This window comes from Nyctereutes procyonoides, unplaced genomic scaffold (assembly GCF_905146905.1).
Source record: "Nyctereutes procyonoides isolate TBG_1078 unplaced genomic scaffold, NYPRO_anot_genome, whole genome shotgun sequence".
Lineage (NCBI taxonomy): Eukaryota > Metazoa > Chordata > Mammalia > Carnivora > Canidae > Nyctereutes > Nyctereutes procyonoides.
In genome coordinates this window covers 7,400,726-7,425,301 of record NW_026575044.1, presented here as the reverse complement: position 1 = coordinate 7,425,301, position 24,576 = coordinate 7,400,726, and the positions used below count along the sequence as shown (strand labels likewise).

At 51.1% G+C, this 24,576-nt stretch overlaps 1 protein-coding gene across 4 annotated transcripts in view; it reads right to left on the bottom strand.

The window, feature by feature from the left end:
- Window positions 1-62: 62 nt before the first annotated feature.
- Window positions 63-24,576, bottom strand: part of SDCCAG8 (SHH signaling and ciliogenesis regulator SDCCAG8) — a 234,719-nt gene continuing 210,205 nt past the window's right edge. For 3 of the 4 annotated variants that reach the window (XM_055323989.1, XM_055323991.1, XM_055323990.1), the window contains 2 exons: window positions 9,638-9,764; window positions 63-972 (listed from right to left, as the gene is read on the bottom strand). In XM_055323989.1, coding sequence (XP_055179964.1) covers window positions 943-972; window positions 9,638-9,764 — 157 coding nt within the window. In that variant the 3' untranslated portion in view covers window positions 63-942. Of the gene's footprint in view, window positions 973-9,637; window positions 9,765-24,576 lie in introns of those variants that run through there. The other variant, XR_008664244.1, reaches the window with a different exon arrangement.

Here is a 24,576-nt window from a genome sequence, read left to right as displayed (position 1 = left end):
CAGGGAGGGGGGCCGGGGAGGGCGGGGGGGGGGGGGGGTTGGCCTCATGCCTGCCGGCTAGCCAGGAGACCTGCCTGAGGTCTGGGCCTCCGCCTGCAGCCTTGCCTTTACTGCTTCACTGTCCTTCTCAGAGACAACACGACACTTTCAGTGCCCGTTTCTATTACTTTTAAGCATCTGAGGGCTTAACTGTGTGTAGTAGAAATACTCAAACTAATGATCTGTGTACAGATACCTGCTAGACCTCGAAGTCAATTTTGTAATTCCACGAAGTACATTTGTAGGCTTCTCTCAGATACCGCACATTGGAGAAGAGACCCGACCACCAAGCCAAAGACACTTTCTTGTCTGTTTTCGTTGTGAACAGTGGACAGGATACAGAGTGCTTCCTGATGCCTCCTGACTGTGCAAAGAGTAGCAGGATGATAAATAATGGGAGACTTCTGAGATGTTGATTCAAAGCATAAGCAGTGGGAGGATGATCCCTAGCTCCTGAAGAGGGAAGGAAACGTGAATGGCAGGAAGAAAGTCTGGTCCTTCGTACCCTTTGGCCTAGTTAAAATATGTGCCTTTTTGGTGTGTTTCGTTCATCACTACAAGGTAAAAAGGAAACATTACAATTCAGGTCTTTAAAAAGTTCATTTATTGAAATCCATATGTGTAACAGCATTACAAATGAGCATATCTAAAAACATAATCACTTCAAGCCATTTCTGGAAACATCCTGCAGGAGGGCTCCTTGTCTGGCACCAGAGCTGAGCTGCAGCCCGCCCGGCTCGCAGGTGTCTCCAGGCAGTGGACAGGGCACGGACCCAGCAGCCCGCTGCCCTCCAAGGCTCTGGCCGCTGGCAAGGTTGTGGTGCGTTGTGGCATCTCACGAACAAATCAGATGAATGTAAATATCTCTTTGTAAACCATTTCTTTCACTCTGTTTCGTCCAGGTCAGCAATCAGATTGTCGCATGCTGGGTAACTGGAAAAAAAAAAAAAAAAAGAAAATAAAAAGTGAATTTAAATAGATCCTGTTCTTCCCTGTGATTTGTCTTCTGCTGGTTGAGAGGTACCCCTTCTATGTTTACAGAGAAAAACAACTCTTGCTAAAAACGCAGAGAGTGTATGTAAGCAGATGCAGGAAAAGCGTGCGCTCCCCCCAAACATGGATCAAAGGCCTTGTCAGATAGAAGAGTGAAGTGAACTATTTTGTTTAAAGGCTTTAAATCTAAAAACCACCTGGACTCCAGACGTGTGTCTGCCTCTTGAGGATTGGCAGTCCAGTGACAGGGCAAGGCTGGCGAGCCACCACTTCCCTGTCCTGGGAAGGAGACCTCGATCCATGCCAGGGTGTGTTTACGGATTACAGCTGCTGAAGCTAGAACAAAAACAGGATGTAGGCCGTGTGTCTCTCAGAAATTCCTAGTGAAATCAAAACGAGCTAAAACCTCCCAAATTTTTAGAGTCACTTTATTATGACATCTATAAAGGCATTTTTTTTTCACATGGAAACCACCTCCTGCATGCTGGAAGAGGGAATTTTGTGTATCTGGCCTCTTCATTTTAAACAGGAATAAATCTGGGGCGCCTGGGGGGGCTCTCAGGAGCCGAACCATCTACCTTCGACTGGTCACGATCTCAGGTCTTGGGATCGAGCCCCACATCAGGCTCTCTGCTCAGTGGGGAGTCGCTTCTCCCTCTCTGCCCCTCTCCCGGCTTGTGCTCACTATCTCTCTCAAATAAATAAATTCTTTTAAAAAATAAAAATAGAAAAATAAACAAGAATAAATGTTTCAAGACTAGGTCGTGAAAACTGGGTTGAAGGAGTGACAGATCAGTGGAGTTGAGAATACCATTGTCCGCCCTGGCCCACGTGGCTGCTCAGGTTAGCTTAAGCCACGGCCAGAAGCGGTGCCAGAAACCATGGCAAACAGCTGCACTCCACAGAAGGCCCCTACTGTCTACCTACCCTGTACCACATGGGAAGATGAATAAGGCACAGTCCTTGCCCTCGAGGAGCGGGAGGTCCTAAGATGGTGCGCAGCCCCCTCTGGCTGGCTGGCAACCATCTTCCAGAAAGATGCGTGGGCCTTTGCACACACCCCAATGCACATTTCCTGAGCTAGAATTGGCAGGGGGGCCGGGGCCCTCTGGGAACCCAGGCTGAGCCACGGTTACTTGAGGATTTCCGACACAGGACAGTGAGGGAGAGATCAGAATCCACGCAAGAGAAATAGGGGATTCAGTCTGTTGCCTCTTTTGAAAAATGCAAAAAGGTAACGTTTACACCCGGGCAGGCTCCTCCCGCTCCTCCCTGGTGCCCGGAGCCGTGAGTAGGAAGGCAGCCGGGCCGGCAGGCGCGCAGCCCACCGGCCCACGCGCGAGCGCCCGCAGGGGCTGCGGCATCGTGAGAACCAGCGGGCGCGCGTGCGGACTCCGACGAGGCAGGAACGGGACAGGCAAGCGGAGGATGTGACCGGACCCCAGGTAGAAGCCCCCCCCCCCCCCCCCGGGCCGCGCACGGAGCAGAGGTGCGGTCCAAAGAGGCGTCACCCAGACTGCAACCCGAGCGTGAGGGCGCGGGCCTCTGCCGGGTGCGTGGGGCCTGCGGCTCGGCCGGAGCAGCTGTCCGCCGGGGCCCCGCAGCCCCAGCCTGCGCTCCTGCCGGCCTGACCTCGGCTTGGCGGTGATGCCAGGGCCGTCCTGCGGCCGCGCAGACGTCGGGGGCCGCTCCCCGCGTGTTGCCGGAGCTTCGGGACGAGCTTGCCCGGCCCGGGAGCCAAGCGGCGCCGCCGTCGGGCAGGAAGCCGGCCCGGCTGCGGGGGAGGCGGCGGGCACCGGGGCTGAGGCTCGTCGGAGACGCTCCCCCACGCCAGAGAGGCGCCCCCCCGGCGCCCGCTGCTCCGAGCCCTAACAGCCTTCTCTCCACAAACCCTCCCTTCTGTGTTTCTTCCCGGGGTTCGACTTGAAATTCGGAGTCGAAAACCGGAGCCTCCCCGGGTGCTCCGAACGGCTCCCCAGCTAACACACCGTGGGGCCGCGGGGCCTTCTCCGCCCCCCGGGGCGGGCCCCCGCCTGCTCAGCCTCGGCCTGACCCGCATTCCCACCACCCGCGGCTCCTCTCTGCGGACCCCCACGCACTGGTCCCCCCAGACGTGCTCATCTGCACATTTCCTGTCTCTGTGTGGCCAGGTCAAAAAATGGCCCTGTTCCTGTGCCTCTGGCCAGAAAGCCTCTATTTTTAACCGGACACGAGAGTCCGGCCCCCACCTCTGCTGGGGCTTCTGAAGCTTGTCCCCAGGGAGCAGAGCTCCGGGGAAGCCACCAGAACCGACTGTCTGTCGGGGAGCCAGAGCTGGCTGCTCCGAGAGACACACAGGTGGACACCCACCCGTCCACACAGCCCGCGCCCCGGGGGACTGAACACCACATTGTCAAGAAGTTCACCTCCCTGCCATTCACTTTCCAGTTCTGCTCACCTCATCTCTAGGCCTCATTTGTCCTGCCTGTTGGGGAAGGACATCAAATGACTGATGCAGTGGCCCCTTGACGCCCATGATCTCCGCACCACCCGGGCTGGCCTCATGGTCACCTGTGCTGGAGGCAGGGTCATGCGGGGGTCCCTCTTGAGGGAGGCTGGCTCTAGTTTTAAGGGTTTGTTTTTTTTGTGTTTTTGTTGTTGTTTTGGGATTTTGTTTTAGGTTTAAGGGTTTTTCTTTGGGTTTGGGTTCAATTTTGACCAGGACCTGAGTGATAGGAAAGCTACACAATTTGCCAGGAGTGGTACAGAGAGGAGATCTGAACCCCGGCAGTGCGACCTCCAAATCCTGGCTCTTTCATGCGAAAGAGCACACAAGCCACCAAGGGTGATCTGGAAGGCCAGAGCCCGAAGGGCAGCTGCATACACGGGCTTCATGGACTGAGTGGTCACCGACTGGCTCTGGAGGAAGCTGTCCTCACCAGTCCTCTGCACACTTCGCGGAATGTGGCCTGTAGGGGGGACTGAGATGTGACAGATGCCGCAAGGCACACGGCGGGTGCTCCCGAGTCAGCAGAGGCCTGCCTTGTGCCCAGGGGAGTGACCCACACGCTAGCTGACCTTCCTGGAATCCAGCTGTTGGCACACCCGGGGGTCCCTTCTCCCCTCGGGCTGCCCGGCCCGGCCTCTGACAACCACAGGTCAGGGCCCCAGGTGCCCTAGACCACGGGGACCATGGGCCTGGCTCCCTGCCTCTGGGCTCCCCAAGAGGGAAGGGGCCATAGAAGCCAGAGAAAGGAAAGGTAGAGGCAGGAAAGCCTTACAGAACGAAGGCAGGCCAATGATTCCTCGGCTTTCTGGAAAACAGAAGCTGTGGCTGGACCAGGGACCCTCAGCCCCGCGGGGAGGCGGGAGGCCTGTGCGCCCAGGGCCCGGGTCAGAGTGCCAGGGCGCCGCTCCTCCCCAGAGCTCTGCAGACACAAGAGTCCTACACCTCGTGCCATGCGGCTGTGTAGTCTTCCAGCTTTCTGGAATCCCGCGAGTCCTGCGAACTTTCTCTGCACATGGGCAGGTGTCTGCGTTTTATAGGGACCATGTTTCCATGGTAAATAGATTTTTTAAGAATTCCCAAAGGACAGACAGTGTCACCAACAGCAGAGAGAGGAGCCTCTGGCTGCCTCATGTTTGAAAGCGTTAAGAATAAAGACAACACTGACATTTGGGGTTGTAATGTGACGGAATCACAGTCTTTTAAAGGCAAGAACCACTTCTCTACACTCCATGCAATATTCAGTGTTTTGTTCACTTGTCTAATTGGATTAAAATATTTAGCTCCCTTTAAAATCTTGATTGTGAATTTATATTGCAAAATGTAATGTCTGACTCAGGAAGCAATAAGTGCAGCAAGTATGTATCTGAAGCAACAGAAAATCCCATTTATTTTTCTTCCATGAGTCTCATTCTGAAATTATTCACTCTTGGACAAAGTGAACTGTTAACGGGAGAGCAAGTGTGGCTTCAATAGAGCCGTATGTGCTTTTCAATATTAATTACACACAGGGCCTTCCATGAAGAGGGAAAAAAAGAAAGTTAAACTATGCTATTTGAGTTGCTCAGGGAAGTTAGTCTGAGGGTCATGAGACCCTTATGTTAGAAACGCAGCACCAGGGGTCTCGTGTCACTCTTTAAAAACATTCAGGCAGCAGGGAGTTAATGACATTTTAGCTGCATATGTTCAAGTGTATTTAAAAAAATATGCAAGTCACTTTGGTTGACAGTGTCTTGTACACAGTTTTGAAAGAATCAGGGCAAACTTTAACAGAGTCAGTTTTTATTTGAAAAATATTTTCTGGGAATGTATCAGTGTTTATTTTTGAGACTGACAATTCGGGTGAAAATCAGGATAAAAACAAAAAAACAACAATTTGGTTGAAATCAAATTGTTTGTTTTCATCTATTTAGAATTCTTTCCAAAAAATCTTGGTTCAGGAGGAGGCTTTCTAATTTATTTTATTCAGTGTATTTGCTGTTCTATTCAAGCACCATCTGTCCTGCAGGTAGCTAACTTTGTGGAAGCGCCCACGGGAGCCGGGCGAGGCCCCCAGGGCACAGGAAGGACCCCTGCAAACCTGTGTACACCTCCAGGGCCCACCCTGGAGGAGCTGCTGGCGCCCTCTCCTCAGCAGGACCCCTGCCTGGTGGCCCTCACGTGAGTTGGCATTTCTGAAGCTTCAGGTCACAAATGGGTCCTGCCTTCCCTGCTCCTCTGTGCCCATTTCTTGTGCTCATTTGGGCTCTCTTGCACGGGCCCTTCAGAGTAATGAGATAATGTCCATGATTTTGAATATAATCACATATGGCTGCTGGATCCACGCAGGAGTTTGAATCAAATTAGAAAGTCCATTCACTGCCAAGAATGCTCAAAAGTCACAGGGCCAACTGATTCATCACTGATAAGTCAGCCTCTGGAGCTGCTTCCTGCCTGTAGAAATGTTTCCTCCGCAGGGAGGAAAGGGAGCCCCTCCCCAGACGGAGCACTGACCACAGAGCCCCAGGCCTGTGGAGAAGGCGGCTATCACCAAATGCCAATCTGCTGAACCCCGAGTCATTGCCCAGTGAGTAGCAGTACACAGGCAAAGTCTCAGCTGTATAAAGCCATCCTCGAAATGGCCAATTTCTGTTTCTTCCCATCTCTCAGATGCTTTTCTCCCCAAGAAAAGGCTGATTTCCTCAGCAGCTGGCACCTCCCTTCCTGGCCAGATGTTAGAGCCCCAGGGTGCTGGGTCGTTCAGAACAGCGCCCCTGCTGCCAGCTGCCAGGCCCTGCCTGCATTCCCCTGTCGCCTCGGACACCAGCCCCATGCCACCATGGCCAGAGTCTCTCTGTCACCCCAAGAAGAGGTGACAGGGCAAGTGCCCAGCCCCGCCTGTGACAGAGCTGCCTGCTGTGCCCGGGGACGGCCTGGGGGGCTGTGTTTGCAGTCAGCCTGGGTGGGTGTCTTCAGGCTCTTCTGTTTCTCCACAGTGACCAGCAAAGCCATTGGGGGACGTTTTAAAAGCCATTTTCTGGAAGTCACCTGTCTGCAGCATGAGGCAGGAGAGTGACAAGGCCAGTTTCCAGTCACACAAATAATAAGTCAGACAAGAAGCCCTGATGAGTGGTGGGCACCCTGCACCTGACTGGCTCCCTGCACGAGAGCAATGTGAGGCCAAGCCGGGAATCCTCATGGTTAAAAATGTCACTGTGGCCCAGTTACAACGATGACCATCTCCCTCTGCCAGACATGCTGTTGTGTGCCTTTCTGAATTTAAGCAGAAACCATTTAGAATAATAAGCCTTCTGAATAGACATAGCTGCTTCCTGTCAGAGACCACAAGCCAACCCGAGGCCTGTCATCTGCTCCAGGGCCCAGGGCTCAGGACACAGGAGCAAACCAGAGGCATGGGACTCAGCCACAGAGCAGCTGCCCAGGCCAGGAAATCTCCACTTTCTGTTGGGTGGTGGGTGGGCAGAGAGACATATAGTTTGACATACACAATTAAGTCATTATGCCTAATCCACCCAGGCTGAGAAAACGGAAGCCATCCCTAGGCAGAGATGAACCAGTGTCCCTCCAGGAAAACAGGGAGCACAGTTGATCACTTGGGAGCTTGCAGCAGGCAGTTACCTCTGACATCCTTGCTAAGGGCGCACAGTGGCCTTGTTCACTTCGGGGGCTGGAAGCTAAAGTCACAGTTCCAGGGTATTCCATGGCCAAAGGAGGTGTAACACCACACTTGGGTAGAAAGAGCAGGGCTGTGGTTTAGATATTCAGCAGAGAACTTGCAAAACTGGATCCCTGCCTCTCCTTTGAACAGTAGTATTTGCTACTGAAAGCCAACAGTCCCTCTATGAAATTTCTTTTGTCGTGTTCATATTAAAATAACTCCAAATGTACTATTTGAATCTGAAAGATCCCTTTAGAGATGAGCCAGATGGGCTGGTATCAGATAACTCAGGATGGTCAAATCATCTCTGTTGCTTCAGGCAAGAGAAGAAAGACCTGCTCATTTTTCTAAGGATTTTCTGAGGTTTTGGTTTTTTTTTTTTTTTTTTAATGCATTTTATGAAACTTTCGCAATCCATTTGGCAATTATCAAGTTTTTAAAGCCCTGGAAGAGGTTTCTAAGCATTGATGGTCCATGTTAAGATCTGAGTGATTGTAAGGTAGGCAGATGGGGAGTTAAAAGGGAAACCCTACATGATAATGATCTGGTCCAGAATGGACAGGAAACTACCATGTGCTCGGAGCCCGTACAGAAGACTCCCCACAAGTCATTCTGAAGTGGTTCTTGGCTCCTAGAGCCAAAAGATTTGCTCATGCTATGAGCCTCTGTTCCACCACGTGTGACAGGAGCCCAGTCACCTGCCTAGAGAGCCGGTGGCCCCAAATCCTTGGCAGGCACCACCAGGGCCTCCTGTAGGACCTACCCAGGCATTTAGAGTGTGGCCCGCGTCGGCCCCACAGGGGCCGTGGGAGGGGCCTGAGGGCGTCGGAGAAGAGCAGGGGAGCAGTGGGCACAGTGCTGCTGGCCCCAGAGGCCTCTGCCTTCTCACGCTTCTGCTGGGCCTCCTTAGGCCTTGGGCGGGGAGAGGCAAGGGAAAGCCCTGACATTTCCTGGGCCTACCGTGTACAAGTGATTCTGTGCAGCACCTGAGGGCTATACTCATGACAATTCCAGTATCCCTTGGGGTTAGACTTCAGTTGACTTATTCCGATCCTCACAACAGCAGAACAGTCTGGAATCATGCTCCACCCTTTCTGCCTCCAAATATTTCAGAGGTTCTCAAACCTCCATGTCCCTCAGAATTATCCAACCAGCTTGTTAAAATGCAGATTCCTAGCCTGTGTGAACACAGGCCCCGGAATCCGTGTTCCTCAAGATTGCCCATTTACAAGCTTGCCGGACGACTGTGCTGCGTGGCATGAGTATCACCAGGGCGCAGAGTATAGGTGGGTCCCCAACCCCAGGCCTTAATTCAGTGACTGGGAGCATCCTCTTACTATACGTGGAAAAATGAGTAGTATATGGCAGGGGATTTGGTTCACTGAATATGAAAATTCACTCAGAGGACAGCAGCTCCCCAGTATCCGTTTGGCACATTTGAAAGAATGAGAGACAGTTTCCCATCCTTTTCATTTCGAGAGACATTTTTCCCATTAATCATTCCAAGCACTCGCTGTGTGGCATCCCCAGGTGTTCAGAAGGCGTCTGGGTGCCATCCTAATCCAAAGCGGAGACCATGGCCAGGCCCTGAACCATCCTATTATCCTGACAACTGTTTGATGGGGCACAAAGTACAGCTTCTCTGACAGGAAGAGAAGCAACTTTGGGGAAAGAAGTCTCATTGCACACTCCAGACTCCCCTGGATATTCTCTTTCCTCCATTACCCCTTTTGGCAGCCCCAGATAGAACCTCAATGGTGAAGGCCTGGGCTGTTGCATCAGACTTAGGTGCCACTGGTAGTGTCCCTACTTGCTAGCTGTACAGGCTATTTGTGCCTCAGTTTCCCTATCTGCAAAGTGGAGACAATAATCCATCTTGCAGGCTCGTTCAAGGGTAACAAGAGTCCGTGCAGTGCTGCCAGACCTTCCACAAGCACTCGGAAGCTCAGCTCGGTTATCCCACAGCTGACTTCAGACAAGACCTCTGCATTCCACTCACAGTGGCTCCCCCAACTGGCAGCGCCTCTTTCCTCAACCAATTCAAACCATACACATCCCGAGTGGCAGTTCTGAGTCTGCCTCCTGCAGAAAGCCTGCTCACCACTACAGCCCTCTGCATCTTTCCACTGGCTGTGCCACGAGGGAACCGTGCCCACACACAGCTCAGCACTTAGCGTGGCCTGTTCGATCGTGGGTTGTTCTTGCACACAAACTTTAGCTCCCTAAAGACAGCAGGCTGGTGGCCCATGTAACCCATGTCTCCCACAATGCCCAGCACTGTCTTCAGGATCCCCCTGCCGGCTTACTAGCTAAGCCACGTGATCACTTGGGGGTTTCACCTGCGAAGATACAGCTCTGAAGAAAGGAACAAGAATAAGACCCATATGCAGACCCCTGCTGGGCTCCCTGGTAGGTGAGCTGGCCCTGAAGATCCCCACCCCTGCATTAGGTTTACACAGTACCTGGGATCTCAGACGCCCCACCTCTTCTGACAGACTCTGTCTCTCCAGCAGAAGCTGGTTCTGCTTGTTGAGAAGCTGTACCAGCTGCTGGGCCGTGGCCTGGCTGTGCTTGTCCAGCTGCTTTAGCCTGCAGAGAAATCCACCACAGAGTTAGGGATGGATCCCGACACATGGGGGCAACAAGCTTTAGAGAGCAAGGGAGACAATGGCCAACCTAAGGCCTTCAGTGTGCTCCACTGCTGTCTGTGTCTGCGGGCAGCTCTGGATAGTGAGCCAGGAGCCCTAAATCCACGTGACCCTGAGATGTGAGGTTCTGGCTGGCCGGAGGCTCTTGGAATGCAGCACTGATGACACCGAATGGAATCGCATCAACGTGAAAGGGAATCAGGAGCTCTCTCCATGACTTGTCAAATAGGAAACACACAGATAAGTTGGATAAGAAGAAGACAACTGAAACCTTAAGCTCACAGAGGTGGAGGACTAGGGGCCTCAATGGCTCCATTGTTCAGCTGGAAACGTCTCTGGCAGGCTGGAGCAGACAGCCCGCCCTGGCTGGGGAAGTGGGCGAGGGATAGCAGAAACACTGAACTAAGGGGTTTCCATTATTAATCACTCAGTCAATCATGAGCTCCGGCATCGCTGACCAGATGTCTTTAAAGATCCTAAATTTGTCATTCTGCTGATGGGCCCTCCTCTCCAGACTTGCTAATTCGCTCAAACTATTATCCTCATTTGTCCACAGACGGCTTCCTACAGCACACTCACCCCTGGAAATGTAGGCTTTGGATTAAATTTAGAGTTGCACAACTACCCAGAACTGTTCTGGAAAGAAGTTGAATGTGTCAGGCGCCCTTCCTCACTGACCAAAGGCACCGTTGGTAAAATTAACTTGTATTTTCTTGTTTTTTTTTTTTTTTTTTTTAAAGATTTTATTTATTTGAGAGAGTGAGCAAGAGGGAGAGGGAGAGAGCATGAGCAGGCGGTGGGGCGCGCAGAGGGAGAGGCCGACTCCCGGCTGAGTAGGGAGCCCAATAGGGGGCTGGATCCCAGGACCCTGAGATCATGACCTGAGCCGAGGGCACACACTTCACCACTGAGCCACCCAGGCATCCCTATTTTCACAAAGAAAAGATTTTAAAAGCTGAGATGTATTTCAAACTCCAGGCTACCCATGCAACACTCACTGGGCCCAAGGCCCCGAGGGGACCTCCAGACGCTGGGGCTGGGCCTTCGGCAGTGAAGCCCTCCGGCCGCGCTTGCAGCGCTCCCGGCACAACCAAGCACCGCCACGGCAGAGACTGGGCCTGGGGTGGGCGCGCTCCTCTCCCCACGTAATAGGGAGCCGGCACCTGCGGGCAGGCCAAACTGCATTCTGGGAAACCTAATGACCTTCTAGTATTAACTCCCGCCCGCCCAGATTCTCGTGCTACCTGCAACCCTGTCCGTTTCCGAGACGGCATCGACCCCGGGCCCTGCCCGCCCTTCCCGACTTGGGAAGGATCTTTGTTCAAGCTGCCCCCGAAGGAAGGCACACTTGCCGCCGCTGGGGTCCCCACCCAGGTCTCCTCCTCCTCCTCACGCACCGCGGGCTCCCACTTTTCAAGCACGCCAGGCCTCCTGCTACCTCCGACAGCGGCAAGCGCGAGGAGCGGGAGACCCCGAGCACGCGCGGCAGGTGCCCAGGCAGCAGGGCACAGGCTTATACCGGCCGCCCCGCCCCCTGGCCCTGGCCCCGCCACCGGCCCTGGCCCCGCCCCCTGGCCTCCGGCCTCCTGCTGGGTTTGGAGAAAGAGCAAGGGCATGACTTAGTTCTTCCACTTGTGTGTGTGGCCGGCCAGGGTCAGGGGCCCCGGATCACAGTGGGACAGAACCGAACACAAGGATCTACCACCCGAGTTTGAGCGCTCCCTCCTTCGGCACCGTAATGCTTCCTTGGCCCTGGGGCCCTGCTTCTGATCTCGGTGAAGCCAGGGCACTGCAGCTTTGGGAAGCCTCCTCTGTCCCCACCACGACGCATCACACTGTCACATGGGGACAGTTTTTCCTGAGAGCGGTCTCAAAACCACCCCACGGGTGTCAGACGGAACACTTTTCCTGCACCACCTCCTGGACAGAGCACAGCAGGGAGGGGAAAGGACATCCCAGGGCAGCAGAGCAGCCCAAGTGGGCTTGGAGGGCATGGGGCAGGGGCATCTGCCCAGGCTGACCCTCGGACAGATGCAGGCAGCCACCACTCATCTGAGGGGGTACTGTGCTGTCAGCACTGGATTGGGTCCTCTAGAAGATGCAGAGTTGAGAAGAGCCTTTTTCCTTGAGAAGCAGACAACCTAACACATGGATATTTGAATCAGACTGGCCAAAATCATCATCATTAGCAGTGGAGCTGTCTAAATCCTTGGGTGGCTTTCCCTCTCCAATCAAGTCCTCGGTGTGGAGATGGCCACAGGCTAAGAGCTCTAGCCAGGTAGTAGCCCATTGGCTTCACGCTTGCTGGAAACAAATGCAACAGAAACATGTGATAAATAGATGACCCCATTAAGGCTTAAAGGTAACAAGGTGCCAGGAGTGGCCTTTCTCCATGTGGTCCCTTGCCCTGTGCTTTGATCAAATGGGATCACAGTCCTATGGACTGATGGCTTCAGTATGTGTTTCTGGGCTCCTGGAAAGAGGTGGATGCCTGGTCCAGAGCTATGGGCTGAGCCAAAACCTGCTCTCTCAGCACAAAATGTCCACATGGGCTTACAGCCAGAAATGGAGCCAGTTCCTGCCTAGACCCTCCTCCCTTGGAGCCCCTAAAACCTAGATGAGGCTCTCTTGGCGATGTTCTGCAAACCGAAGGCTTCAGATCCCTGTGGTGATTACCAGAGTGCACCCAGGCCCCACCCGGACTGGCTGAATCAAGTCCCTGGGTGTCATCCAGCAGAGCACCACCCGGGCATAAGGAGTAAGGACCTCAGGAGAGCCCTGCCTCCCCTGCCACCCCTAGCTTCACAGCCGGAACTAACCTGAACACTCTGGGCAGTCTATCTTGGGGAGCTTTTCTCCCTTTACAAAACATGCTCCCTCCTTGTTTGTCACTGTCTATTATGTCGCTCCACGTGCAGCAACAAAGTCAATCACAAGCTTAGAAAAGGTAAAAACAACAAACCCAAAGCCACATTTGTTAAAAGACAGAAACAAAGAAAAAAACCCAGATTTTAGATAAAAGGGACTTGGTTAAGGAAATTTGATTTCAACAGCCGCTCTCTTGAGGCCTTTTATTTATATTGGGAAGACATTTTTCTTTTCTTTTTTTTTTTTTTTAAATTAACAAGCTATTTTTTGGAACAGCCTTCCCCAAACACTGCAAACCCTACGCATGCTCTGTTCTTGGATGTTTCATTACTGTCGGTTAGAAGAGATATCTTGGGGTGTCCTATGACACTAATGTCATCCTTCATTTTCCATGCTGCTTTTTGCTCTCATTTTTGTCCTTCTAAATTTGCGTGCTCAGCCAACCACAGCTGCAACTACTGCCACTGCGAGCAGCTAATATTTACTGAGCCCTGTGCTGAGTCCTCTGTATAGGTTATCTAATTAAAAGGTGGGTGCTAGCATCCCATTTTATAGATGAGAAGCTGAGAGGTTCAATGAACTTGCACAAAGTCATCCAAGAAGCTGTCCAGTCCAGAGGCACATGGCAACAGTGCACAGGTGTTCTTAACTATTGTTAATAGATGGTTTATTCATTGAGTTAATTCAGCCAACCAAACGGTTAACCCTTGGTGAGCACCTCTCCTTCATGGGTCAAGTACTATACGGTAGACACTTGGAATACATCAGGAATTACAACTGGTCCCTGCCTTTGGGGGTGGGGGGGCGTGAGGGGGACTTCCAGCCAATTAGGGAGAAAACAGCTGGAAAAGGAAATGGTAGGACCCTGAAACTGGACCAGGTAAAAGCAGGAAAGCCAGGGGGCACTGGGCAGGTGCGGGGTCCAGGAGGCTGGCACCTACCAAGGAAACAGACCACATCTCCGGAGCGCTGTGTGCCAGGCACTGCTCTAAGTGCGGACAACCACCCCACAAGGCAGGAACTAGTCTCTTACTCTCACTTTGAGAACCAGGGAAGCCCAGGCACAGACAGGGTAAATGGCTGGTTGGGGCCACTGAACTGGCAAGTCAGGATGTGAAAGAGGAATTGGTGTTGTCTGGAAGGGGCGGGGCAGGGGTTCCCCACAGGAGAAGGGGTGCTGCAAAGGCATTGCTGTCTGCTAACTGAAACCTGGGTGGTCCAGCTAGACAGTCAGCAGGCTGCTCACAGAGGTGATGCAGGCCCCAACTGAGCTTTGTAGCCGAACTAACAGATGTGGATCTTGCCCTCCAGGGCAACGGTGGTGCCCTTCACCAGGAAGGAGAAGATGGGAGAAGGGACAGGCCTGGGATAGAAGTTCTGGGGTTAGGGGGAAGAACTGAGCAGTTTTGTGGCCTGGTGCCTAGGACAGGTCTGGCTGGACATCTGGTTGTGCCAGCCAAACCTGCTGAGAGGTGAGGCCATTGAATGCAAAGCAAGATTCACCCAGGAAAGCTTGGAAGAGCTTTTTAAGCCTCTTAATAATACAGGTATTGTTGGGGGCACCTAGGTAGCTTAGTCAGTTAAGCATCCGACTCTTGGTTTAGGCTCCTCATGATTTCATAGTCTTGTGATGGAGTTCTGAGTCAGACTCCGTGCTCAGAGGCAGTCAGCCTGTCCCTCTTCTTCTGCTCCTCCCAGTGCTTGTTTTTGAAATATTTCTCTCTCTCAAATAAATAAATAAATAAATATCAAAAATATATGTTCCCCCCAAAATATATGTTCCCTATAAGCTATTGGCTATGCATGTCTGCCACAGTGAGAGGAAACAGGGTCAGGACAGGGCCTCGGGGATCAGCCACATTTACAGGCTAGTAGGGGACAAGGAGCCACGGAGACAGCTGCCCAGAAGGAAAGAGGAAATCCAGGAGAAAAGAACCTGGAGCTCAAGGGAAGAGAAGATTTCCAAAAGGAAGAGGGGGCCTTTGTGTGAGATGCTACTTGGTGGTGGAACATGCTGTGGACATACCTGGCCAAAGTGGCCTGCCCTTCCAGCAGGATGGTCGTGGAAGCCTGATGGTAGGATGTTAGAGGGGAGGCCGTTCTGGAGAGGGGCTTGGCTGAGCGCAGGGAAGCAAGAGGGGGGTAGAAGATGGAAGAGGCTTGAGAGGGTGGGCAGGAGGCCCGCAGGAGAGAAGAGAATTCCTCAAGGCTAAGGGTGCCAGGCTTCCCAAGGCAGGAGGGAACCCGCAGCAGAGCCCAGGACCTTCCTCCCAGACGCAGTGGGGAATGCCGGCAGGGTGAGTGAGGGGAAGCCCCCATTCAGCAGCCTTCCTATTCTGTCCCAGTTACAGGGCACAGGTATTGATTGAGAAAGGCAGCGAGGTGACAGGGTGGTGGCCAGGGAGCTGCTATGAAGGATGTGGGCACTGGCCAAGGGCAGGGACATCAGGGCCAAGCCACTGGAGAGCCTTCTCATGTGCACGAGGGCACCCTGACTCATCCTTTGGACGATCTGTCTCGGCCCTGCAAGGACCCCTGCTCTCCAGCCGCCCAGACGCCCCTCTGCTCTCCCACATATGTTCTTGGCACTGGACGGTCCCTCGGCCTGGAGTGGGACCCCCTCCTATCTTCAAGGTTCAGCTGTCAGTGTGTCATTCTGAGAGCTAATTTCTTGTTCTGTCTGGGTCCCTTGTTTGAGCTGTTTCTTCCACATGGCATGAAGGAATTAAAGGAGAGTGGGGCTGCCCTCCCCAGGTGCGCTTTGGAGTCTCTCTGGGAACCAGCTCCCCCCCACCCCCCCGTGAGAAGGAGCCCCCGACAGCCTGCAAAGCACATGGCAGGAGAGAGAGGTGGAATCCTCAGATTTCAGAGCTCAATCCCTAACCTGGACCTTCTTCCCCAAGGCCTACGTGCACCCCATCTCTGGAACAGGTAGCTACCCTGTCCCTTCCAGATGCCTCCAGGACAGACTTGGCATCTGCACTGTGCTGTCGCGGTACCCAGTGAAGCCATCGCCAGGCCAGGCTGGCCAGGGGCAGGAGGCCAGTCCTCTCCATGAGGCAGCTGGTGCTCCCCTGCCCTTGAGGGTGCCGAGGGCTCGCCCAGTAGGCTGGGCTCACCATCCTGACTGCAGGTGCAGAGCCCATTTCCTTACAGACCTGTGGGTGTACAACCACCACCACTCAGTAGAAGTGGGGCCTGTAGGGGAGAAGAGCAGCCATGCCCAGGCTGGGGCAGAGGGGTCAGTAGGGCTGGCCTGTGCAACCCAGGATGCAGATCAGATGTGAAGGGGCTGGTGTGTGCACTGGACCTGGACACAGCTCTATTGATCCAACAGTGATCCTCTCCGCCACACCCCGCAGGCATGATCAGAACCAACATTTTTTTTTAAATATGCAAGATTTCAGGATAAGATGGAGCAAGTGGCGCAATACAAAACAACTTTATAGAGCTGAGTGGGCTGGGTAAAATATCTTATGCAAAACAGAAGTGGTACAAGCTGCCAGCTCTGGTCCTATGCTTCAGACACTCATTTGCTATGAATACTGTGAAAGCAAGTGAATACATATATTTAAATTTTTTTATGTTGTATGTGATACATACAAAATATATGCAGTGTATAAATAAGTGATGAGGTATAATAATCAAATGAACACTTGTGAAGCTGGTATCAGCACCCGGGGCAACCCTCCATGTCCTCATCCCAAGCCCGCCTCCTTCTTCCTCCAGAGGTGGCCAATATCCCCATAAATATACATTTTTTAGATGAGAGGCTTTAGTTTCACTCAGTAATTTCACCCAGGAGCTTCCTACCAGTTTACTTTGGGGTTTGTTTTTTCTTTCTGTTTTTGTATTGTTTTGGTTTCGGTTTTGGTGGTGGTCAAATGTCCTTTATCCGAGAATGTTTTCAGACCGGAGCCCCTCTGTTTGGTCACTCTGGTTATAGAAAAGATTTGCCCTGCCCTTCTTAGATAAGTGTTCTCAAATGCTCAGACCAAAAATTCAGTGGGACAGGGGGCCTCCTCAAGGAAATGAAGAGCATTTTTCAACCAACATACGGACTTAGAAGGTACAAATATTTGACTGTAAAATATACACTTACTTCTCTGTTATTCCCGGTGAGTAATAAGCATTTTACATTCATTAACCAATTTCATCCTCCTAACAATGCCAAAGGGTAGGTATTACTATCATCTTCATCATTTCTTGCTTGAGAAAAGCCAGGCACAGAAGTGAGTCACTTGCCCACACTCAGACCACTAGCTAGAATGACCAAGCCACAAATGGCTTCTCACTCTGTGTCTCTCTGTTGTGGGTGGGACCATCTCCAATGGCCTGGCTCTGAGTCCTCCATGCTACTTCCTCCCTCACCCTTCCAGTCCACACGGCTCAGACTCCTGGCTCTGAAGACTGAGCCCTGACCTCTCCCCAGCTTTCTGCAGCCCATCATCCCAACCATCCCACCGTGTTCCCATCTACTTACTATAATCGTGGCCACTCACACTGAACTCACTCAGGTTCCCTAAGGACAGAAATGGGGTCTCATTCAGCTCTCCATCTCCAGCACTTAGTGAGGTGCCTGCCATTTAGACTGTGCTGGATAAATGTGTCAGGATGAACAAACTACCTACCAATGGATAATATTTACACCAAAGAGAAGACCTGTAATTTCATCTATGGTATCAGGATGCTTTCATATGTAATAACTTTGAAAAAAACATAACATATACATTAAATCATTTGTAGTATGCTACTGAAATTCACCCCTAACTTAAGAGGATCCTAGAACAGATGAGTGTCTGCTGCATGTGCATGCAGGGACACGAATTCAAAATCCCACCATGAACTACCTATTCTGCTTGGGCAAGAGGCTTGATCTCAGTCTTAGGCAACCTCACATTCTTCATTTCTACAACTGAGAAGGGAATACCTCCAGACCTCCCAAATCAGCTACACTGGGGTGGGGCCCAGCAGTATATGTTTTTATAGGCCCTCTGGGTGATTCCTGTGCATTCTCAAGTACGGGAACCACTGGCATGCCATACTTCACAATATTATTCATGCATACAAAATAAGTTTTTGTAAAGAATGATTTTCTTCCGCGGCTCCTACTTTGATCATCAAACAGCCAACTGTCCGAATGAAAACTGCTGTAGTCTACTCCCAAGCATGGATGTTGGTCATGATAAGTTAAGCAAAGCACACGATCACGTTGTTTCCTCCCCTGGGAAATGAGAGAATGAACTAGAATAGGGGTCAGTAAACTTCACAGCCCAGGGCCAATCCACTGCCTGTTTTTGTACTGGCTTCAAGTTAAGGATGGTTTTACATTTTTAAATTACTAATCTAAAAAAAATCATAAGAAAAATAATGTTTTGTGGCGCAAACATTGCATGAAATGCAGCTTTCGTTCCCTGAAATAAACTGTCACTCAAACACTAGGCTCTTCGTGCACATGGGTGCTATGACTGCTCTGCCCTGGAACAGCCAAGGTGAGAGGCTCTCACTGAGCTTAAAATGTTGATGCTTTGAACCTTAGGGCTGCTGGGCTCGGGGACAACTGAGTTCTCAGCCGGTGCACACATCCACAGTGCCCTGACCCTACACAACCTTGATGTGTCTTCATCCTCCAACCCTGCGGCCAGCTCTGGTCCCAACAACCCCCACTGCCCAACTTCAAGCTTGAAAACCTATGTACCCCCAACTTATGGCTCCAGGTAATTAGCTGTGGTGCATAAACCACATTCATATAAAGTTGTACATTTGGGGGCAGCCCGGGTGGCTCAGCGGTTTAGCGCCACCTTCAGCCCAGGGCGTGATCCTGGAGACCCGGGGTCGAGTCCCACGTCAGGCTCCCTGCATGGAGCCTGCTTCTCCCTCTGCCTGTGTCTCTGCCTCTCTCTCTCTCTCTCTGTGTCTCTCATGAATAATTAAATAAAATCTTAAAAAAAAAAAAGGTGTACATTTGGTTCTCATACTTGAAAATCACTTGCCACAATTTACATAGTTCTGTTTCAGTTACCGTGGCTGCACAGAGTCAGCGAGAAGCAGCCACGTCCTGAGGAATCTGGAACATATGCTAGCCCGTCACCCTCACTTAGATGGTGAAAGCAGTTTCCAATGGCTGCTCTGCCATTCCAGTTTCCTTTGTTCAAATCCACCCCACTCCAGGTGATTGTCAGAGAGTCATTCATTCTGAAGATGCTGCAAATCTGGGGAGAATCTATATTCCCAGCAAAGAGATTTATGTTCTTGTGGCACCCCTTTAGTTTTTCACTGCCTTGAATTTCCAATCGGCCGTGGCTGCCTGTGGAAGTGGGGCAGGCGGCTGCTCAGGGCAGCAATTAGGGAGAAAGACTTGGGTTCTCCTCTTCAGAAGGATCAGATCACAAGGTCACGTAAGATGTGAGGTCATTCAGTCCAGCCAGCGACGGTGAACCTAAGGCCCATAGTCACATAGCCTGTGTGCAGGAAATCTAGGACCGCAACCCATATCTCCTGACCCTAAATCCAGTGCTCTGGAAAGCTTGTCTGAATCCTTTAGAAAAAGGCCTGACTTCTTTTCCACACTAAAAATAATAAGGATTTTCGGCAAAGACCATGTTTCTCATGGTGACCACTGGGTGACCCAGTGGGAGCCAACAGAACAGAGTCATTCTCCAAAGCCTGGGGGTTGGGGAACTCCACACCAGCTCTCTACCACCTGGCCCAGGGGAGGGACGGTTTGAGGTCTGCTTTTTATTCCTTTTTAAATTTCCACTCTGCTGCCAACTTAGAGTTTTGGGAAGTACCATAAAAACACTGGGGCACTGATGGCCATAAACATTTCTAAACACTGCTTCTGTTCTTATCTTGTCACCAACCAGTTTGTGGCCTCCTCAGTCTGGACACCACACCGACTAGTCCAGACTGGTGTAGGCATGAGGATGCACAAACTAGAGGCCCCAGGCTCCAGAGACCCATTTGGAGAGCTTGCTGTGGGCTGGCTCCCCATGTCCTAGCACCCTGAGGGCTCTGACAGTGCCACCATGCTCTCTCACAGACCAACTGCTTAAAACAGAGCATCCACTGGAAATGAGCCTCAGCTTCATCACAGAACTCCAAGAACATCTGCTGCATCACTGCCTTGCCATCCTAAAGAGCAAGTGCTAGGTGACACAAGCTGATCTTGTGATCCCCTTGCAGGGCCTGGCAGGAAGAAAGGATCCTTCCTGCACCGTGGAACAGTAGGGACTGGAGCTGATGCGTCAAGAATCTTAGACTCTCCAGAACCAGGACACCACTTGCCTTAAGCCTCAGTTACCTTTAGCCAGCTCTTTTTAAGGCAGTAGAGTCAGGGAGAGCACAGCTCCACTGTGCAAAACCAAATGGGACAGAGGAGTGAGAATGGTTGAAAATCACAGTGTTTGCAGAGTAGAATCCAGGCCACATCTGGCTCGTGGCCATTTAGAAATCCTAGCAGAAAAACTCAGACTGTGTCTCATACTGTTCCCTACCTAAACTTAAGCATCCTCTTTTTATTTATTTTTTTAATTAATTTTTATTGGTGTTCAATTTACCAACATACAGAATAACATCCAGTGCTCATTCCGTCAAGTGTCCCCCTCAGTGCCCGTCACCCATTCACCCCCACCCCCCACCCTAGTTTGTTTCCCCTTCCACCACCCCTAGTTCGTTTCCCAGAGTTAAAGCATCCTCTTTTTAAAAACTATTTGGAAATAGTAACATGCTTATAAAAAGTTGCAAGAATTGTATAAAGAATATCCACATACCCTTTATCCAAATTTACCTACTGTTATCGGGTTTTTTTGTTGTTATCGTTTAAACCCATTTATTATTCTGCTTGCTCTCTCTGTCCACCCCTTCTAACACACACATACATGTATATCTTTTTATTGCTTTCTGAGTCATTGGACAGTAAATCGAATATACTAGACCTCAGTGTACATCCTAATGATAAAGACACTCCAATATACCATAGTATATTTTCAAGTGCAGTAACTGGAACAGAGATATAATATCTTTTTCCAAACTACCGATTTCCAATTTTGTCACCTGATCCCAAAATGTGCTCTTTCCTCCCTACCGAAAAGATCCTTTGCACTTAGATAACCATGTCTTTATCTGGCACAATTAAAAGATCAGTTTTATTTTGAGGACTATTTGCAACACAATTAAATCATCTTAAAACCAGATATGAAACTATCAGAACATATGAGTCACCTGCCCAGTTGCCCTCTTGGAGCTTTTTTAAAAATAAATTTTAAAAAATATTTTATTTATTTTAAAGATTTTGTTTATTTATTCATGAGAGACACACAGGGAAAGGCAGAGATACAGACAGAGGGAGAAGCAGACTCCATGCCGGGATCCCGATGTGGGACTGGATCCCAGGACCCCAGGATCATGCCCTGAGCCGAAGGCAGACACTCAACTGCTGAGCCACCCAGGCATCCCTTGGAGCTTTTTTTTAAAAAGAGATTTTATTTATTTATTTACTTAGAGAGAGTAGGGGGAGGAGCACAAGGGGATGGAATGAGACTCTCAAGCTGACTACACACGGAACATGCAACCCAATGCAGGGCTCCATCCCATGACTGCAAGATCATGACCTGAGCTGAAACCAAAAGTCAGATGCTTAAGCAACCGTGCCCCCCAGGTGCCTCGACCCTCTGGAGTTTTCACAGCAGTGTGGTGTCTGTGTGAAGATTCGTTTCCAATAAGGTCCCCCTGGTGCTCCCGGACACTCAAACCATCTGGGAGCAGTCCTGGAGCATACCAGGTTCACAATGTCGCGAACTTGCTCTCTATTCCTTCATGTTTGACCATCCTTGGGATAGGCCAATTGGTCACAGAGGTGTGATCCAGTAAGAGTGAGCCCACAGCAGCTAAGTAACAGATCCAATCACTACGGTACATGGATTGGCACATATCTTAATTAGGTTTTAATGCAAGTAATTTGATAAGTACTCCTGGCCAAGCCACTACAGAACTGTCAATGCTGAAAGCTTTTTATTTAGCTCCTCTTCCGTCTATAGTCTATACCCAGGCAGCCTCCCTGCTGACCCTTGTCAAAGAACCCCATCTGCTGGTTGCCACGGTAACTGAAGGCGACCAATTGAGCTGAAGAGAGTGACTCAGAAATAAAATCTGCAGCCAAAGGAATTCTGCTAAGAGTAATAAATCATTTAGTAAAAGGGGGTCCTCTGCACAGTGATGAGTGTTGGGATAATGTGGTGGCAGAGCTCTTCCAGCTAGAAGGGCTGGACGCTCGTTTGGTTTCCAGTGGGCTCCGGCAGCAGAAGGAAGAGTCTGATCCTGCCCAGTTGCATGCCATCGTCAGGGAGAAGGAACCAATTACATCAACGGTTTAATGTTTGGGCTAGGAAATTTTGAATTTTAAAAGTGGCAAGAGAACCAGTCTAGGCTTCCAACTCTCCTTCCTCTATTTAAAAAAAAAAAAAAAAAAATAGAACCAGTACACAAAATGCCCCAGGTAGCTCAGGAAACCATTGTGGCCCTGAGGGAGGTGGCAGGGAGATGGAATATTAAGATTGCTCTAGAATGAGGAAGGCTACCACCACCTCCCTGTCATCAATCAACTTTTAGATGCTCCAAGCAGAAGCCAGCTACGTGTCCAAGGCATGCAGTCCTTGAGACAGCAGGAGAGACAGACAGGCTTCAGTTCAGAGTGCTGGGAGCCTCATGACAGGATGGTTGAGGAGGTCAGGGGTTTTCTCTCTATGGCAGTGGGGCCATGTTCCTAACAGAGCAAAATATGTATCTTAAATCCTGAATGAGAGGAACAGGAAGGAAAGGGAAAGAAGGGGCTTCTTGGGGACTACCTCAGCCACAACAATAGGCAGCACACTGCAGGCCACAGCCGGGGCTCAGTGTTGTGCCCTAGGCCCTGATGGCACAGGCCCCCTGGTGAGCTCCTGCTGGGTAGACCAGGAATCCCCTGTGGGCAGCAGTGCCCAGGTTTTAAGAAGAAGAAACCCCAGGCATGCTAAATCATCCATACAACTTTTAATCTCTACAGGTCAGTTCCTTGGTGGTTGTGATAGAGCAGCAGTGGGAACAAGAGCCCTGACGGTCAATTACCAGGCAGTGAGGGGCTAGAGGACAGGCGGCTGGGCCTGTTTCGGGGACAGTGGTGGCAGGCTGGGGACAGACTTACCTTGCCATTGCCTCTCCCCACAAGCTGCATATTGGCATTTTAAGGCGTGTGGGTGCAGAATACGGCCATCCCTCCAGCCCTGATCCTCCCGGCAATGGGAGGACCCTGCACTAAATCATCCCCAGGGATAAGTTCCTGCTTTACAAAAGAGCAACTGCTAAACAGAAGGTAGTAGCTGTCATATGCGCACCCTCCCCCCATATTCTAGATGCTGCCAAAGAGAAGCTTCATCTGAGAGTTGCAGAGAGATCCCGTGGACCGAGTTGGGAGCGCCTGGAGCTCGCAGCCGGCCTCCCACGGCGCGCTGGCCACCTCCCCCTGCGCCTGCTGCGCACCTGCACCTGCTCTCAGGCCGTCTCGAGCGCCGGGCCCGGGGGCGGCCCCTCCCGCAGGGGGGCGGGGGGCGGGGGGCTCCCGCTCCCTGCGCCCCGCAGACGGCCCCCGCCCGGGCCGCGCCCGCGGCGACCTCCGGGCCACGCCGGCGGGGGGGGGGGTGCGGGGGGGGGCGGAGGCGGGGAGGCGGGGCGGCGCCCGCACCTGCTGCGAGGCCGGGGCTGCGAGGCGGGTCGCGCGGGGCTCTGAGCTTCGGCGGCAGGAGAGGCTGAGGCCGAAGTGGCAGTGGTGGAAGGAGATGGGCGAAAGCCTCATTAACTCCAGGCTCACGTCCCCACTTCTTTCCCCGAAGTGAAAAAAAGTTTGGTTTCCTGGTGATGGGAAAGGTGCAGCGTGACCGTCTTTGCTTTTCTTCCCTTTCAAGTCCTTATTTGTAAACCAAACATTAATCGTTTTGTTGTTGATCGCGGAAGACTCGGATTAGAACAGGAAAAACATCCTGGCTAATAGGCCGAAGAAATATTACAGTCCGCTTTAATTTCTGGTAGTGATTAGGCTTCTCCTGTTACTTAACTCAAAGTGTCAAACATCTGAAGAACTCGAGCACATCAAAGTTAAAAGGTGCTGAGCATGACATTGCTTTACCGGATCCCCCCGTTATGGTCCAATAACCCAACTGTTTTTTATGATGTGTCCTAAAATGTGCCATGAGAAACAGGACTTCGCAAAAAATAATTTAAGCCGCTTTAGGACACAGTTGTTCCTACTTGAATTCCCTCCTTATCCTTACAAAGTTACCCTTAGTTTCACTTCTAGATAAAACTTCCCATTGCTTTGTCTCCACTCACTCCAATTCCCCTCCATATTTCAATTCCCAGATACTCTTGAACTTTTGCACACGCTGCCAGTTTGAGCCTGCACAGAATAATCAGTATATTAATTCCACTCGGAGAGAGTGAGGTTTTTCTAACACAATCTGCGCAACCTGAACTCTTTCCTTCAGAAACACTTTGCCTTTAAAAAGAAACTCCCAGCATGAACCTCATAAGAAGCGACATGTAACAGACAGTGCATGTGGCGCTGGGCATGCAGCTCAGAATTAAAAGAGAATTTTTTACTTTGTTTCTTCGTGCCATGTGCATAATGTACATGTGGACGAAACTGACATCAGACATTTAAAGCAAAAAGGGATGGGGGGAGGGGGATGTGATGGTGGCGGGAAAGAAAGAAAATGTGTTGATAAAAACAGTAACTTCTGTTAATCTACATTTTTCAGTTACTGTCTTAATTAAGAATGTTAGGAAATATGTTGCAGTTTAATTGCATTGTTTCAAGAAATTCTAATGCTGACAAATTTGGGCCCGTGTACACT